The sequence below is a fragment of the Mauremys reevesii genome, linkage group 22 (genome assembly GCF_016161935.1).
Source record: "Mauremys reevesii isolate NIE-2019 linkage group 22, ASM1616193v1, whole genome shotgun sequence".
In the NCBI taxonomy this organism is placed as follows: domain Eukaryota; kingdom Metazoa; phylum Chordata; order Testudines; family Geoemydidae; genus Mauremys; species Mauremys reevesii.
Genome location: NC_052644.1, coordinates 17959804 through 17974849, shown reverse-complemented (window position 1 = coordinate 17974849; position 15046 = coordinate 17959804). Strand labels below are relative to the sequence as shown.

Genomic DNA, 15046 nt, shown 5'->3' with positions numbered 1-15046 from the left:
CCCATACCAGGGATGGTCTAGATGGGGCTGGTCCTGCCATGAGTGCAGGGGACTGGACTAGATGATCTCTCGAGGTCCCTTCCCGTCCTAGGATTCTATGATTCTATTAAACGTGAATGTTCTATCAAGTATATATGTGTCTTATTGCATTAATCATTGTCACATGCTGTCATATGTATGTGACAGGGCACTTATAATCTAGTCATCCCTTGACAATGAGATAACACTGACTCTGTCAAGGGGGGGAAATGTAGCCAAGGGTTTTAGTTTGGTTTTCATTTATTGTGTGATGTTATGATTACATTCTATATACTCTTTATATGTTAATCAGAATTTGATTTATAGAATTAGAAAAGACTAAAATGAAGCAATATTTAAAGGAACTAGGTAATAAGTCAGACAAGCTGAAATGCAAGAAGCCTGTGGGCTAAGGCCTGCAAGATTTTAGCTTAGCTATTTTAGGCTTTGAATACAAAAGATGGTGTATGTTGGTAACCTAAAAAGAACCCGATGCCCTAAAATCCTAAGAAAAGAGGCAGAAACGGGTAATATTGAGACAGTCAAAGTGGGATTGTTAAATTTAAATAATAAAAATGCTGTAACAACAAAATATGCTTATAACCCGTGCCTTAAACCGCAAGACAAAGGCGGGACATCAACCTACCCAGCCTACAGAATTCGGGGTCCCTCATGTCTCCAGGGAACATAGACTGATAAGAAAGAGAGGAACGATGCTGTCATGTACATGTGCCGAATGTAGGTATAGACAGCGTCACAGTATCAAAAAGGGTGCCCAAAGTAGGCAAACTGAGCTTCCTACAGGAAACTCCAGCAGGACCCACTCCCATAGTAACAATCAATCCATGCGAGGGCCGACGGAGTTTGAGAGGGCTGACAGATTCTAATGCCGCCTAGGAGGATGTAATTCTGTCTATAGTTATAATTAGTGCATGGCACATATCTTGATTTTTAATTAGATGTGCTGTAACTTTTATGATTTTATTGCCAACTTTAATAAAACCACTAAAAGAGAGAGGCTCTTGTAATTGTATGTGTTACTTGCTGATGGTTTCCTGTGTTCCTATGGGCTCCAGATCTAGAACAGAGACAACTCGCTTGAACTTGAGACTGTAGCCACCAGAGCTGAACCCAGGGAAATGTGATTGAGGTTAAATAGAATGAAAGGCTCCAGATTTGGTGCTGAAACCCAGGACCATAGAAAACGCAAGAAACCATAAAGAACATGTGGAACCATAGTAAACACAGAAACCCAATAAGAAACCAAGGTTTTAAGGAAAAAAAATATATCTAGGTCAAAAGTCATACTGGGAGACGTCCTGCTTTTGCTTATGCCTGCTTGCACTCTATGTTTGTCTGTCTGGTTAATGTTGTAAACATTGAGGTCAGGGGAAGAAAATAGGAATTGCAATTGTGTAATGGACCCTTGAATTCACGTATGGGTAAAAGCCCCCTACCAGGCATGGCAGAGTGGGTCGGACACTTCTCCGTCATTTGTCAATAATAAGCAACAAGCCACCCCACCCCCCTCCCACATCATATTAATTAATAAGCTCCCCAAACTTTAAACTCTTCTGGACTACGCCACTGATGGAGGATCAAGGAAATCTTTGTGGAGTTGCCTTGGTCACTGCTCCTTCCTCTCGGTGTGCTCCAGCTGTAAAACACCTGAAGGAGAAGCATCTGACCAAGTGGGTATTCACCCTTGAAAGCTCATGCTCCATACGTCTGTTAGTCTATAAGGTGCCAGAGGACTCTTTGCTGCTTTTGAAGGAGAAGTAAGCACCACAAACCCTTCTCAATTTAAAAAATCAAATCAAATCCCTGTAAACATTTTGGGAGCAAGGAAGGGACGCCGGCCACTTTTCCAAAAGAAATAGGGAACAAAATAAGTTACGCACTCAGGCATTTATTGCAACAATTCCAACTCCACAAACGTCCTGGGAGGCCTTTGTGCGAGATGACATTAAAGCCCGTGGGGGAGGGTTAGTTAAAAACTACTGGAGTGCTTGGGGGCCCTAGAGATCCCTGTAATTGATGGTATTTCCTCTTTAAAAAGGAAAAGGCGGGGGCGGGGAAAGGCTTAAGAGGTGAAAGAAATAGCCCTGGATTGTGTATCTATAGCATGTAATATCCTATGGAAAAGGATTTAAAAGAAAGGTAAAACAACTGCAGAAGGTAAAACAAGCCTTATGCAAAGAGCAGAAGTCTAGTTAGACATTGAAAAAAACAACTCAGTAGGGTAAGGGAGGTCAATCCTGTCCTCCTTAATCAAAGGAAGAGTTTGGCAAGAGACTTAAGCTACAGTAAGTAACACCTGCAAGAGGCTGGTTATAAAATTATGGTGTGAAAAAGAAGCCACGGGGCAGGAACATTTGTTTGGGCAAGAGTAAAAACAGCAGCGCAATTAAAAAAAATATCTTGCAAGCCCATCCACAACGGGGTCGTTTCTTGCAAGAAACTCAGGGAACTGTAGAAGTTGCTGTAAAAGCCTGTAAGGGTGAAATTCTGGATATCAGTATCTCTTAAGAAAGACAAAAGTCTCTGCAATCCAAAAGTCACTTTAATCTCTCTAAGCCAATCAAGTCAGGAACCATAATAAAAAGAACAAGTGGCATCATTCATTTGAAATCTAACATGCCCATTGTAGCCCAAGACACTTTAGAGCCCAAACCAGAGCCTCCACATGCACCCAAGCCAGGCAGGAGTGACTTTGGTAGCTAACATGAAGCAATGGGAAGGCAAGTCACAGCATACATTTCACAATAGACTTTCAGCCGCTTGGCTCTCTAATGAAATGCCTGGTAAGGAAACAAACCCACAATGTATTAATTTGTTTGTTAACAATTCTTCACCAGCACTTTGGGGTAAAGTAATAATGTATGTTAACCCTGGAAGCACTCTGCTGGGAGAGCTGGACTAATTGTCTAAAGCTTAGAGTTATATTCAAACCCAACCAAGAAATCCCAAGAGAAATCGGCCTCCTGTTGCAATTGTTCAAGGAGCCTCTGATAAAGCAGTAGTTAAAGTAAAGGTCCAGACAATAATAGTTAAAAAGAACCATAAGCCCCAAAACTCAGCAAACTGTCCAATATTGCAAGAAGGCCCTGGTAGTGGTCTCACTGCCAAACCTGTGCCAGGGTATTAATTAATCAGATACAATTCACACATATCCCTGCTCTGTTATATTTGTCTAATTGGCAAATGAGAAAATTCAGTTATTGCCGACACCAAAGTGGCATCTTTCTTCTCAGTAATCCTTGGGGATAAGATTACCCCTTATCAACCACAGGTGCAGGATATAGCTAATTTGGGTTTAAAACTAGACAATAATAATTGAATGAATTGGTTTTGCTTAGTCTGGAAAAGAGAAGACTGAGAGGAGCCATGACAACAGTAAAAGGTTGTTACAAGGAGGAGGGAGAAAAATGATTCCTTAACCTCTGAGGATAGGACAAGAAGCAATGGGCTTAAATTGCAGCAAGGGCGGTTTAGGTTGGACATTAGGAAAACTTTCCTAACTGTCAGGGTGATTAAGCACTGGAATAAATCGCCTCGGGAGGTTGTGGAATCTCCATCACTAGACATTTTTAAGAGCAGGTTAAACAAACACCTGTCAGGGATGGTCTAAAGATGGTACTTGGTCCTGCCATGAGTGCAGGGGACTGCATTTGATGACCTCTCGAGGTCCCTTCTAGTTCTATGATTCTATGATTCTGTGTTCTCTATGCGTCTCAAAAAAACCCAAAACCCCAAAAAACAAGTCCACTGGTAATTCTATGGAGGATTACAGAATTGTTTGGTACAGAAATGTCAATTAAAAATAAGGTGAATGTTAAAAAAATCAGAAAGCACATCAATTACATTCTCCCAAAAATAAACCGGTCTCCTGGTGGGGTGTCTGCGCCTGTCCCCCCTCTTTCCCCTCCCAGGTGTTGAGTTGTGGGGGGGCGAGAGACCAAAAGTCCCTTCCCTTCCTTTATACGCTCTCCCAGCTTGCTGGAAAGATCTTTTGTTATGACATGAGTCAAGCCCTGTTCATTGTCTATTGGCTCCCTGAGAAGCCTTCATAGGACACACATGATAGTTCTTGGGAGTGTACATTCCCCTTAATGGGCCATCAGCACTATCTGCCTTCTCCACTGTTGTACCTGAAAGACTGGTTGTGGGTGTTTCCAACCTCCCAACATCTTCCAGTGACACACACCAACCACAACTTCATAAGTGCCCATACAATGACAGCACATACAATCCACCAGGACATTCATGTTCAACAGATCGAGCCCTTTCGAATGATGCCTCACAAGGCTCACTGTGTACACAACAGAGCCTAATTCTATCACCATGGTAAATATGGGGGTGCCAGTGAACTGCCTTGGAGCACAGAGGGTCACAGCGCCAGACACAGGGACAGAGATGTGAGGCCCCAGGCCTTGCTCATGAGGAGGAGACCCCCAGCATGAGACAAACCAACCCACCTGGACAGGGCCAATGCTCCAGCCTGGAGTCTGCGCTGGCCGGTGTTCACCACCTCCCATCCCCCACTGCTGTGTGCCCTGGCCCTCACCATACCCCATCCCTCACCCCCATCTGCCCTGGTCCTCCCCAGCTCCCAGCCCCCACCATGTCTGCTCTGGCCCTTGCCACCTCCCATCCTGGTCCCCCATCTGCCCCACCCCTCCTGGCTCAGCCCCACAATATTTCCTTTCAAGGCAATATTGAATGAATTAGCTGAGTCCCACCTCCCCTGCCACTGGCCTGGTCACGGGGACAGCAGGAGTGGGCACCGTCCCTCTGCAGCATGGGGGGGGGGTGGAAAGAATGGGGCTATAAGAAGAGGGGCTGGGAGCTGAGAGCCCATCACTGGGGATCCGGTATGAGCATCTGTCAGTGAGTGACGGCACCTCCTACTCCTGCCCCATGGAAACCATGGTGAGTACCCGCTGCCCCTCACCTCCTGCCCCATGGAAACCCTTGTGAGTCCCTCCCACCTCCTCTTGCCCCACGGAAACCCTGGTGAATCCCCACCGCTTCCTCCTGCCCCATGGAAACCCTGGTGAATCCCCACCGCTTCCTCCTGCCCTATGGAATCCCAGGTGAGTCCCCTTTGTTCCCCCGCCCCGCCCCATAAAGCCCCATGGAAGACCTGTCTGCCATTCACACCCCACCCCATCAATCTCCAGGGGGTTATCCCCTGCCCTCTCTCCTGTCGGTAGCACACCAGGGGCTAGCGGATGTGGGTTGGTGGCTCTGGGTTGTGCCCATGCTCAGGGGTGCTGACAATGTGGGGTCCTGTGCAGGTGTCGGGACGGATGCCCAGGGCTGGACTCCTGCTGCTGCCACTTCTCCTCTGCTTCGGGCCAGAGACTGTCGGGAGCATCAACCCGGCCGCGCTCAGAGAGACTGTGGATCATGTAGATAAGTGAGTGAGATGCCAGTGGGGCATTTCCCATCTGGCTGGGACCCGTCTGCCCTCCTCGGGTGGTAAATGAAGGAAAACGGGGGGAAGATGCTTCACCTTTGCCCGGTGTGATTTTCTATGGCATAGGTGGCTCAGTGCATGGCAGAGCTGGGAGGGGTGATTTTGGGGTGCAGGGGGAGCTGGGGCTCGGAGCTGGGAGGGGTGATTCTGGGATGCAGGGAGAGAACTGGAAGAGGGGTACTTCTAGGGGTGCACCGGGCTGGGGTTGTGGGTCTCATTACTATTGTGAAAAACTGGTTGGAAACTGGAATTCCAATTCCCTCAGAAATTTCTATTTTCTTTTCAGTCCAAATTAGTTACTAAAATTTGAAAACTTCCATGGAATGGGATTTCCAAATTTTGTTTTAGAATTATGTTTTGTTAGATAGAAACATTTGGTTATGACTTTATTTTATATTTTTACTTATATTATATTACTGTTTATAATATACAGGTGAAATATTATATTACATTATATTATACAGCAGGAAAGTCAAGTTGCTAAAGCTGAAATGGAAATATTTTGATCTTGCTGAAATGAAATATTCAGATATGGTCAAACTGAAATCTGGTTTTAATTTTTCCAAAACAAAATTTGGAAATCCCCAAGAATTACCCCTCTTCCAGTTCCAGGCTCCATCTCCCGCTGAATCCCACAATCACCCTTCCCAGATGCGAGCCCCAGCTCCTTCTGCACCCATACACAGGGGAAGCAGACAATGCTCACCACTCCCAATAAGGCAGATGGACTTTTCCTGGGGGCCAGTCAGGGCCAGGTCATCTGGGGCTCTAGCTGCTGCATTGAGGGCTGGCAGGGTGCTGAGGGCTGGCAGCGCTGATCTTCAGCTGTTCCCTGCAGTTAGTCTCCAAAGAACTGCGTTCCTTTTGGACCCCAGTTTATATAGTGAAACTTGAGTTGGGCTTAGCTGTACCTGAACCAATCGTTAACTGAAATGCTACAGAATTGTGTTTTTCGCCAATCCTAGCCCATTAGAAAACAATTCTTTACCCAATCATAACCTGCCACCTTACTTGATTTAAATCTTGTAAAATTAGTTCTGCAACTGACAGAAACAATCAAAGAACCAGACAGAGACCATCTAGATAAAGAGTAGAGAAGTGGGGGACTATAAAGGCAGGGGTGGCTCTAGTTTTTTTGCCGTCCCAAGCACGGCAGTCAGGCAGCCTTCGGCGGCGCGCCTGTGGGAGGTCCGGTGGTAACGTGGATTTGGCAGCATGCCTGCGGGAGGTACGACAATAAGTGGGTTTCTTGCCAGACTGTTGAATGCTGTCAAATAAAGTTTTCTTTAATGATCTTAAGATCTGGTGATGGTGGGGACTGTTAGCACAGGAATGCTGCCTTAACAGCCCAATCTTACATATTTTTTTTTAAATTTAGAGGGAATGTGACTCTTTGCTTCCTGGGCTGCTGCTTATTCCTGAAAAAGGCCTCAGACCTTACAGATTACTGCCCTGTCCTCACTCAGTTATGAGCCCCCAACCTTCCCCAATTCAGCTGCACAAGGCCACTTCAGGCAGAGGTGGGATGAGAACCCAGCTCTCTAACGTGGCAGACATAAAGCCTTTCACACTGAATGTGCCATATATAGGCAATGTTGTCAGCCTCCCTTTAATCACAATCACAGTCCCCTCCCAGAACTGGGGGGAGAAATGAGGAGCCCTGATCTCCAGTGTTCTTCAGCTCTCCAGAAAATCGCTGTGTATGCTGGGGCGAACTGTGTGTCACGTCCCTCTCTTGGGGTGGCTCCGCATAAAAGCTCCGGCTTGTTCCTGGAGCTCAAGCGGTAACGCTCAGCCCTGTGGGGCTGACGGACCAAAGCTCACACCAGGCTGATGATCCCTGGGGGCACCTGTTGCAGTTTCTTCTAAAAACCGCCCTCCAAGTTTATTTCATTCTCCCAGGGAGCAAACGTCCCTTGATCCAGGCTGGAGCACTGAGAGCCTAGAACCGGCCAGTGACGGCGCCATGTGTGACCCACCCCAAGTTTGCCGCTCGGGGCTGGGGCAGAGCTGTTCAGAGCCCCCTGTCTTCTCACTACCCTTTGCTTTGCCTTCGCTCAGGGATGGGTTGGCTGTTGAATACGCCTTCGCCATCAGCCTGCAGAAAGCCAGTTGTGAGAACCCATCTGGTCTGGAACAGGTGCTGCGCAGGAACAAGCTGCGGGACATGCAGGCGGCCATTAACTCAGAGGGTGTCCTGTACGACCCAGACGAAGGGCCCATTGTGGCTGCCCGGATGCAGCGCCTGGGCAGGGCGGGGGAACACACCAAATGGCGCCTGCTCCAGGGCGACCGGAACAGCCCCGTGCAGAAGCTCCTGGCCCGGACCTACAACGAGAGAAGCTGCCTGATCTTCTTCACCGTCCGCTCGCCCTGTGCGGGGACGTGCCTGCTGGTGAAGAGTCCCCACAACATCCTACGGATGGTGAGCGACACCTTCCGCCCCATCGACCACAACTACAAGGCCTTCATCTTCCAGCAGATCTACCGTCAGGACCGGAACCTGGATCCCCAAAGCCTGCTGGAGGCCTGGCACCAGCTGCCCGACGTGCCCCTGCTGCGCTGTGACACCAACGGCTGCAGGGACTGCAGAGGGAACGACCCCAAAACCGACCCCAACACCTGCCTGGATGAGATTCGAGCCATGAGGCAGCCGCTGCACCCATCTGGCAGAGGGCAGAAGGAAGAGCAGGGGGCAGAGGGGAGAGCAGAGGATGTAGGGGAGAGCAGGGAGCACCTTTGGAGGTTTGGGGAGATGGTGGGTCAGGGGGCACCATTGGAGGGCTGGGGGGACAGCAGGGCAGAGGACGAAATCATAACATTGGGGGGATGGCAGGACATTGCGCGTCTTCAGAGGCGTTGGCACCCTCAGCAGCCTAAGTGGCCCCCTCAGAGGCCATGGCCCCCTCAGCGGCCCCCTCAGCAGCCTTGGCCCCCTCAGCGGCCTAAGTGGCCCCCTCAGAGGCCTTGGCCCCCTCAGAGGCCCCCTCAGCAGCCTTGGCCCCCTCAGCGGCCTAAGTGGCCCCCTCAGAGGCGGGGGTAACGGCAGGGCTGAGGGTGCTGCAGGAGGGTTGGGGGCATGGCAGGCCAGGGGGTGCCATCGGGGGAAAGGGGGATGGAGGGTTAGGACGCTCCATCGGAGGGTTGGGGGGGTTACAGGGCAGGGGACACTGTTGGAGGGTTCGGGGACATGGGAGGATACAGGGGGTGGAGGGGGTGGGATATTTCTTTTTTCAAGGCCTGTGATTTTGCAGAGTCCCCCCATCCTGAATGATTAACACCAATAAAGTGTTGAAGGCTCCTGGGGCCTCGTGTCTCTGTCCCTGTGTCTGTCTCCCTCCTCTCTGTCCGTGCGCCTCGACTTTACACAGTGTGGGAGGCCTCACAGCCTCCCTTGCAGTGCCCCCTTCATCGGGCCAGGCCTGGCCCCCACGTTTTGCCTGGGGCTCCCCCTGAGCCCAGACCCCTGGCAGAGTCACCCCCTTGGGAGCGAGGCCGGGCAGCCTTTGCCAGACACCCAGCTCGCTATGGATGAACCTGGCCATCGGCTGCCATCTACTGGTGAGGTGGAGGTAGACTCTTGAAAAACACTCTGGGCAGGCCCCAGTTTGCATGTTTCCTGCCAGCGCTGCACTGGCTGGATCAGACGGGGGGAAGCTCAGCGGGGGCTGAGAGGGGTCAGGGCAGATCTGTCCTGTGTGCTCTGGGCGGGTCCATGAGATTGGCCGGCACGCGCGGCACCACGGGAATTGCTGGGCAACACGCCCTGGCTCCAGCGCTGGGCACACGTCCACCTGCAGTGGGACGTGTAGGTGCCCCGTCACTCCACGGGGACCTGCAGCTCCCCGGCCTGATGGGACGAGGTTCCAGTCAGTGGCTGGAGGCTCTGAGGTGCTGCGCTGGGGATGGGGGACGAGAACAGGGGATAGGAGAGCCGGTTAGACAGAAACCTGGGCCTGCCCTGGTTTGGTGAGTCGTACATGCCTGTTCGTTTCATCCGCTTCTCCCCTTGAGCCAGATTTACCTGCTTGTTAACAAGGCCGGGATCCGCTGACGGGGACAGGTGGGTGGTAAAGGCCACGGCTAGGGTCAGTTGCCTGTCGCTAAAGCCCAGTGGTCATGGTACATGTGGTATATGTAGGTACCAATGACATAGGGAAGGCCAGGAGAGAGACCCTGGAGGCCAAATTTAGGCTGCTAGGTAAGAGATTGAAGTCCAGGACCTCCATGGGACATTGAGGATCCCACAGCTGTCAAAGTGACCATTTTTTGGTCTGCCGTGGACTCATGCTAGGCAGAGTGGGTGTGCCTATGCAAACAAGATCCGCCCCCTAAGCTCATTTGAGAACCACTGATGTAATTGAATGGGACTCTTTCATTTGTCTGTTTCTGATCAGACCCTGCCTGTATTTTATCATTTTCCATCCTCTTCTCCTCACAAGGACATAGAGATGCTGTAATAATAGATCCTCCCCTAAGAGATGTTCCAACCACGTGCTCCTCCACACCTGCTGGCTTTCCCCCAGCCCTTAGTTTAAAAACTGTCCTAAAGGCATCACAGAAACTCGGTGGAATGAGGATAATCAATGGGACAAAGCAGTAAAACCAGGGTACAAAAAAAAAAAATATCGGCAGCACAGAACAGGTCATGCTGATGGGGGAGTGGCACTAGATGTGAAAGAATGCGTAGAATCAAATGAAGTAAAAGTCAAAAATGAATTAAGATTGGGGTATCCTGGGGAAGGGACTGCAGTTGAGGAGCGGGTCCCAGGCAGGGGTCAGAGTCTGCATGGGGATAGAGATGCTGAAATTGGGGGGGGGGTCTGAGTGCAAGCCTCTGAGAGCCACTCCCGCTAATCAATTAAAAATATGTTTTTATATTTATCCCCATTATAAATGCTGGCAGCAAAGCGGGGTTTGGAACGGAGGCTGACAGCTCGCAACCCCCCATTTAATAACCTCGTGACCCCCTGAGGGGTCCAGATCCCCAGTTTGAGAACCCCTGAATTACATCATGTAATAGCAGACAGCTAAAAGGAGACAATTTTTTTAAAGTGCTCATATACCAATGCTAGAAGTCTAAATAATAAGATGGGTGAACTAGAGCACCTCATATATTAAATGAGCATATTGATATGTATGCAGAGTCAGGATGAGCTCTACCCTGACATCTGGTGGTGAATTATGGCGAGTGTGGAAAAGAACTTAGGGGGCAGATCTTGTTTGCATAGGCACACCCACTCTGCCTAGCATGAGTCCACGGCAGATCAAAAAATGGTCACTTTGACAGCTGTGGGATCCTCAATGTCTCGGTTATGGGGTAGGAGGAATAAAGTGTTGTTACCCTGATTATGTGAATGAAGGACTATGAGCCTGTTTTATGACAGAGGGAGTCACAATCAACTAAGTAGCACTCGCCAGACAAGGGGCATGGATTCCAAAACCCAGTGAAATCAGAAAGGTTGGGGGTAAGTGAGTGTGAGATTCCTTCCTTCCTTCCTTCCAGTGTTGAGTAGCAGAGCTATTTTTGATTGTTTTAGGAGTCTAACTAAAAGCTGCTGAGCTGATTTCCTTTTGTGCTAATGGTGCACCAGCACTAAGGCTCCCCTTATTACTATGAATCTGAAATCACTCAAAGAGCTAGAATTACTGAGCTGCGGTCACTGAGTGCTGTGTTAACTAGTGGGGGTGCCTGAAGATATATTGTTAAGCAACTAGCAGAGTAGTTTGCAGGATGGTTGGAGTGGTTCATGGGATGGCTGGTGGAGTAGAGCAGCTTGTGGGAGGGTTGGAGCAGCCCACAGAGCAGAGAGGAGCAGTTTGTGGGGACGACTGGAGGAGCGGAGCAGCTAGTGGAGCAGAGCTGTTTGTGGTGAAGGCTGCAGCAGACCTCCACGGAGTGGCGGGGCAGTTGGCCTCGGCCCACGTAAGGTGCCCCTTAACACCCCGTGTGTCCCCCTCCCCCAATTCTGCCCAGGCTGGGGGGGGGGTGTGTGTAAAACTCTGCAGATGAACTTTTGAACTCTGGGGCAGCACTGACCAGGGACAGAGACTTTTGGGTTGATGGACTTTGGGGTGACTTAAGACCCTAAGGGAAAAGGACATTGCCCAACTTACTTGGAGGTGGGTCTTTTGCTCATGGTTTGTGTTATGAATCCTGTTTGTGGTATGTCCCCAATGTAATGCCGCATTGTTTCCCTCCGTCATTAAAAGGATTTTGCTACACTCAGACTCCGTGCTTGCGAGAGGGGAAGTATTGCTTCCTAGAGGTGCCCGGCGGCTTGGAGGGGTGTAATTGTTCCAGGTCACTGGGTGGCGGCTCGAGCTGGTTTTGCATCGTGTTATTGAAACGGAACCCCTGCATACTGAACCCGGCCCTTGTTGCTGCCAACTCAGAGGGGCTGAAGGGTTACAGATATAATAGGCATCACAGAAACTTGGTGGAATGAGGATAATCAATGGGACACAGTAAAACCAGGGTACAAAATATATCGGAAGGACAGAACAGGTCGTGCTGGTGGGGAGTGGCACTAGATGTGAAAGAAAGTGTAGAATCAAATGAAGTAAAAGTCGGAAATGAATCAAACTGTACCATAGACTCTCTATGGATAGAAATTCCATGCTCTAATAATAAGTGTATAGGAGTAGGGCTATATTACCGCCCTCCTGACCAGGACGGTGATAGTGACTGTGAAATGCTCAGGGAGATTAGAGAGGCTGTTAAAATAAAAAACTCAATAATAATAATGGGGGATTTCAATTATCCCCATATTGCCTGGGTACGTGTCACCTCAGGACGGGATGCAGAGAGAAAGTTTCTTGACATCTTAAATGACTGCTTCTTGGAGATGTATTGTCTGGAAAATAGAAAAGTGCATAAACACTGGCAAACGAAGTGTAAAAATACAATTAGGAAGGCCAAAATGAATTTGAGTAGCAGTTAGCCAAAGACTCAAAAGCCATAGCAATTTTCTTTTAAGTACATCAGAAGCAGGAAGCTGTCAAATAACCAGTGGGGCCACTGGACGATGGAGGTGCTACAGGAGCACTCAAGGACGATAAGGCCACTGCGGAGAAGCTCAATGAATTCTTTGCATCGATCTTCACGGCTGAGGATGTGAAGGAGAGTCCCAAAACTGAGCCATTCTTTTTGGGTGACAGATCTGAGGAACAGTCCCAAATTGAGGTTTTGGAACCAATTGATAAATTAAAGAGCATTAAGTCACCAGGACCAGGTGATATTCACCCAAGAGTTCTGAAGGAACTCAACTGTGAAATTTGAGACTGACCAACTATAGTGTGTAACCTATCATTTAAATCAGCTCCTGTATCAGATGACTGAAGGGTAGGTAATGTGACACCAATTTTTGAAAAGGGCTCCAGAGGTGATCCCAGCAATTACAGGCAGGTAAGCCTGACTTCAGTACCGGGCCAACTGGTTGAAACTATAATAAAGAACAATATTGTCAGACATATAGATTAAACTAATTTGTTGAGAAAGAGTCAACATGGTTTTTGTAAAAGCGTAGAATCAAATGAAGTAAATTGAATGGGACGCTTTCATTTGTCTGTTTCTGATCAGACCCTCCCTGTATTTTATCATTTTCCATCCTCTTCACCAATGCTTCACCAATCTACTAGAATTCTTTGTGGGGGGTCAAGAAGCATGTGGACCAAGGGGATCCAGTGGATATAGTGAACTTAGATTTTCAGAAAGCCTTTGACAAGGTCCCTCACCAAAGGCTCTTACACAAAGTAAGCTGCCACGCGATAAGAAGGGAGGTGCTCTCCTGGATTGGTAACTGGTTAAAAGATAGGAAACAAAGGGTAGGTCTAAATGGTCAATTTTCAGAATGGAGAGAGGTAAATAGTGGTGTCCCCCAGAGGTCTGTTCCGTTCTAAACGATCTAGAAAAGGGGGTAAAGAGTGAGATGGCAAAATTTGCAGATGATGCAAAATTACGATGATAGTTAAGACCCAGACAAACTTCGAAGGGCTACAAAAGTCTCTCTCAAAACTGGGATAAAAAATAGGACAGAAAATATCATGTTGCCTCTATATAAATCCATGGTACGCCCACATCTTGAATACTGTTTGCATATGTGGTTGCCCCATCTCAAAAAAGCTATATTGGAATTGGAAAAGGTTCAAAAAATGGCAGCAAAAAGATATGGAACGGCTTCCGTATGATGAAAGACTAAGAAGACTGGGACTTTTCAGATTGGAAGTGAGACGGCTAAGGGGAGATATGATTGAGGTCTATAAAATCATGACTGGTGTGGAGAAAGTAGAAAAGGAAGTGTTGTTTACTCCTTCTCATAACACAAGAACTAGGGATCACCAAATGAAATGAATAGGCAGCAGGTTTAAAATAAATCAAAGGAAATATTTCTTCACACAACGCACAGTGAACCTGTAGAACTCCTTGCCAGAGGATGTTGTGAAGGCCAAGACTATAACAGGCATAAAAACAACCCCCTATATAAATTCATGGAGGACAGGTCCATCAATAGCTATTAGCCAGGATGAGCAGGAACGGTGTCCCTAGTCTCTGTTTGCCAGAAGCTGGGAATGGGCGACGGGGGATGGATCACTTGATGATTCCCTGTTCTGTTCATTCCCTCTAGGGCACCTGGCTCTGGCCACTGTCGGAAGACAGGACACTGGGCTAGATGGACCTTTGGTCTGACCCAGTAGGGCCCTTCTTATGTTCTTATGTCATTTACCTTCCCTACATAAATGTCTTAAAGCTGCAGAGGAGAGCTCTACGTACACAGAAGCAAGGTGGGTGAGGTAACATTTGTATTGACCCAGCTCCTGCTGGTGAGAGAGAAAAGCTATCAAACTGCACAGGTCAGACCTGAAGACGAGCGCTGGGTAAACTCCAAAGCGTGTCTCTGGCCTGGTCTACACTAGGCGTTTAAATCGGTTTTAGGAGCGTAAAACCGATTTAACGCCGAAACCGTCCACACTAGCAGGCACCTTATATCGATTTTAATGGCTCTTTAAACCGGTTTCTGTACTCCTCCCTAACGAGAGGAGTAACGCTAGTATCGGTATTAACATATCGGATTAGGGTTAGTGTGGACGCTGATCGACGGTATTGGCCTCCGGGAGCTATCCCACAGTGCACCAGTGACCGCTCTGGACCGCAATCTGAACTCGGATGCAGTGGTCAGGTAAACAGGAAAAGCCCCGCGAACTTTTGAATATTTCCTGTTTGCCCAGCGTGGAGCTCCGATCAGCACGGGTGGCGATGCAGTCCGAAATCAAAATAAAAAAAAGAGCTCCCGCATGGACCATGCGGATGTGATCGCTGTAAGGGCAGGCAAATCCGTTCTATCCGTTCTATCAGCGCTCCGTTAGAATCCTTTTTTAAAAATCTCCAGACAGACGCCAAAGCAGGGACTCAGCGCACTGCAGCGTGACAAGCGTAACGGAAAGCCAAAGAATCAAATGGATGCGCATGGACTGGAGGACTGAAGCTATCCCACAGTTCCTGCAGCCTCCTAAAATTATTTGCATTCTTGGCTGAGCTCCAAATGC

General features: G+C 48.6%; 1 protein-coding gene across 2 annotated transcripts in view; it reads left to right on the top strand.

The window, feature by feature from the left end:
- The window catches only part of LOC120388162, a 30888-nt gene extending 22273 nt beyond the window's left edge, over positions 1–8615 (top strand). The window contains exons 1-3 of one of the 2 annotated variants that reach the window (XM_039509790.1): positions 4834–4950; positions 5319–5440; positions 7562–8607. In XM_039509790.1, the coding sequence (XP_039365724.1) occupies positions 4939–4950; positions 5319–5440; positions 7562–8543 (1116 nt within the window). In that variant the 5' untranslated portion in view covers positions 4834–4938 and the 3' untranslated portion in view covers positions 8544–8607. Of the gene's footprint in view, positions 1–4833; positions 4951–5318; positions 5441–7561 lie in introns of those variants that run through there. The other variant, XM_039509791.1, reaches the window with a different exon arrangement.
- Positions 8616–15046: the final 6431 nt, after the last annotated feature.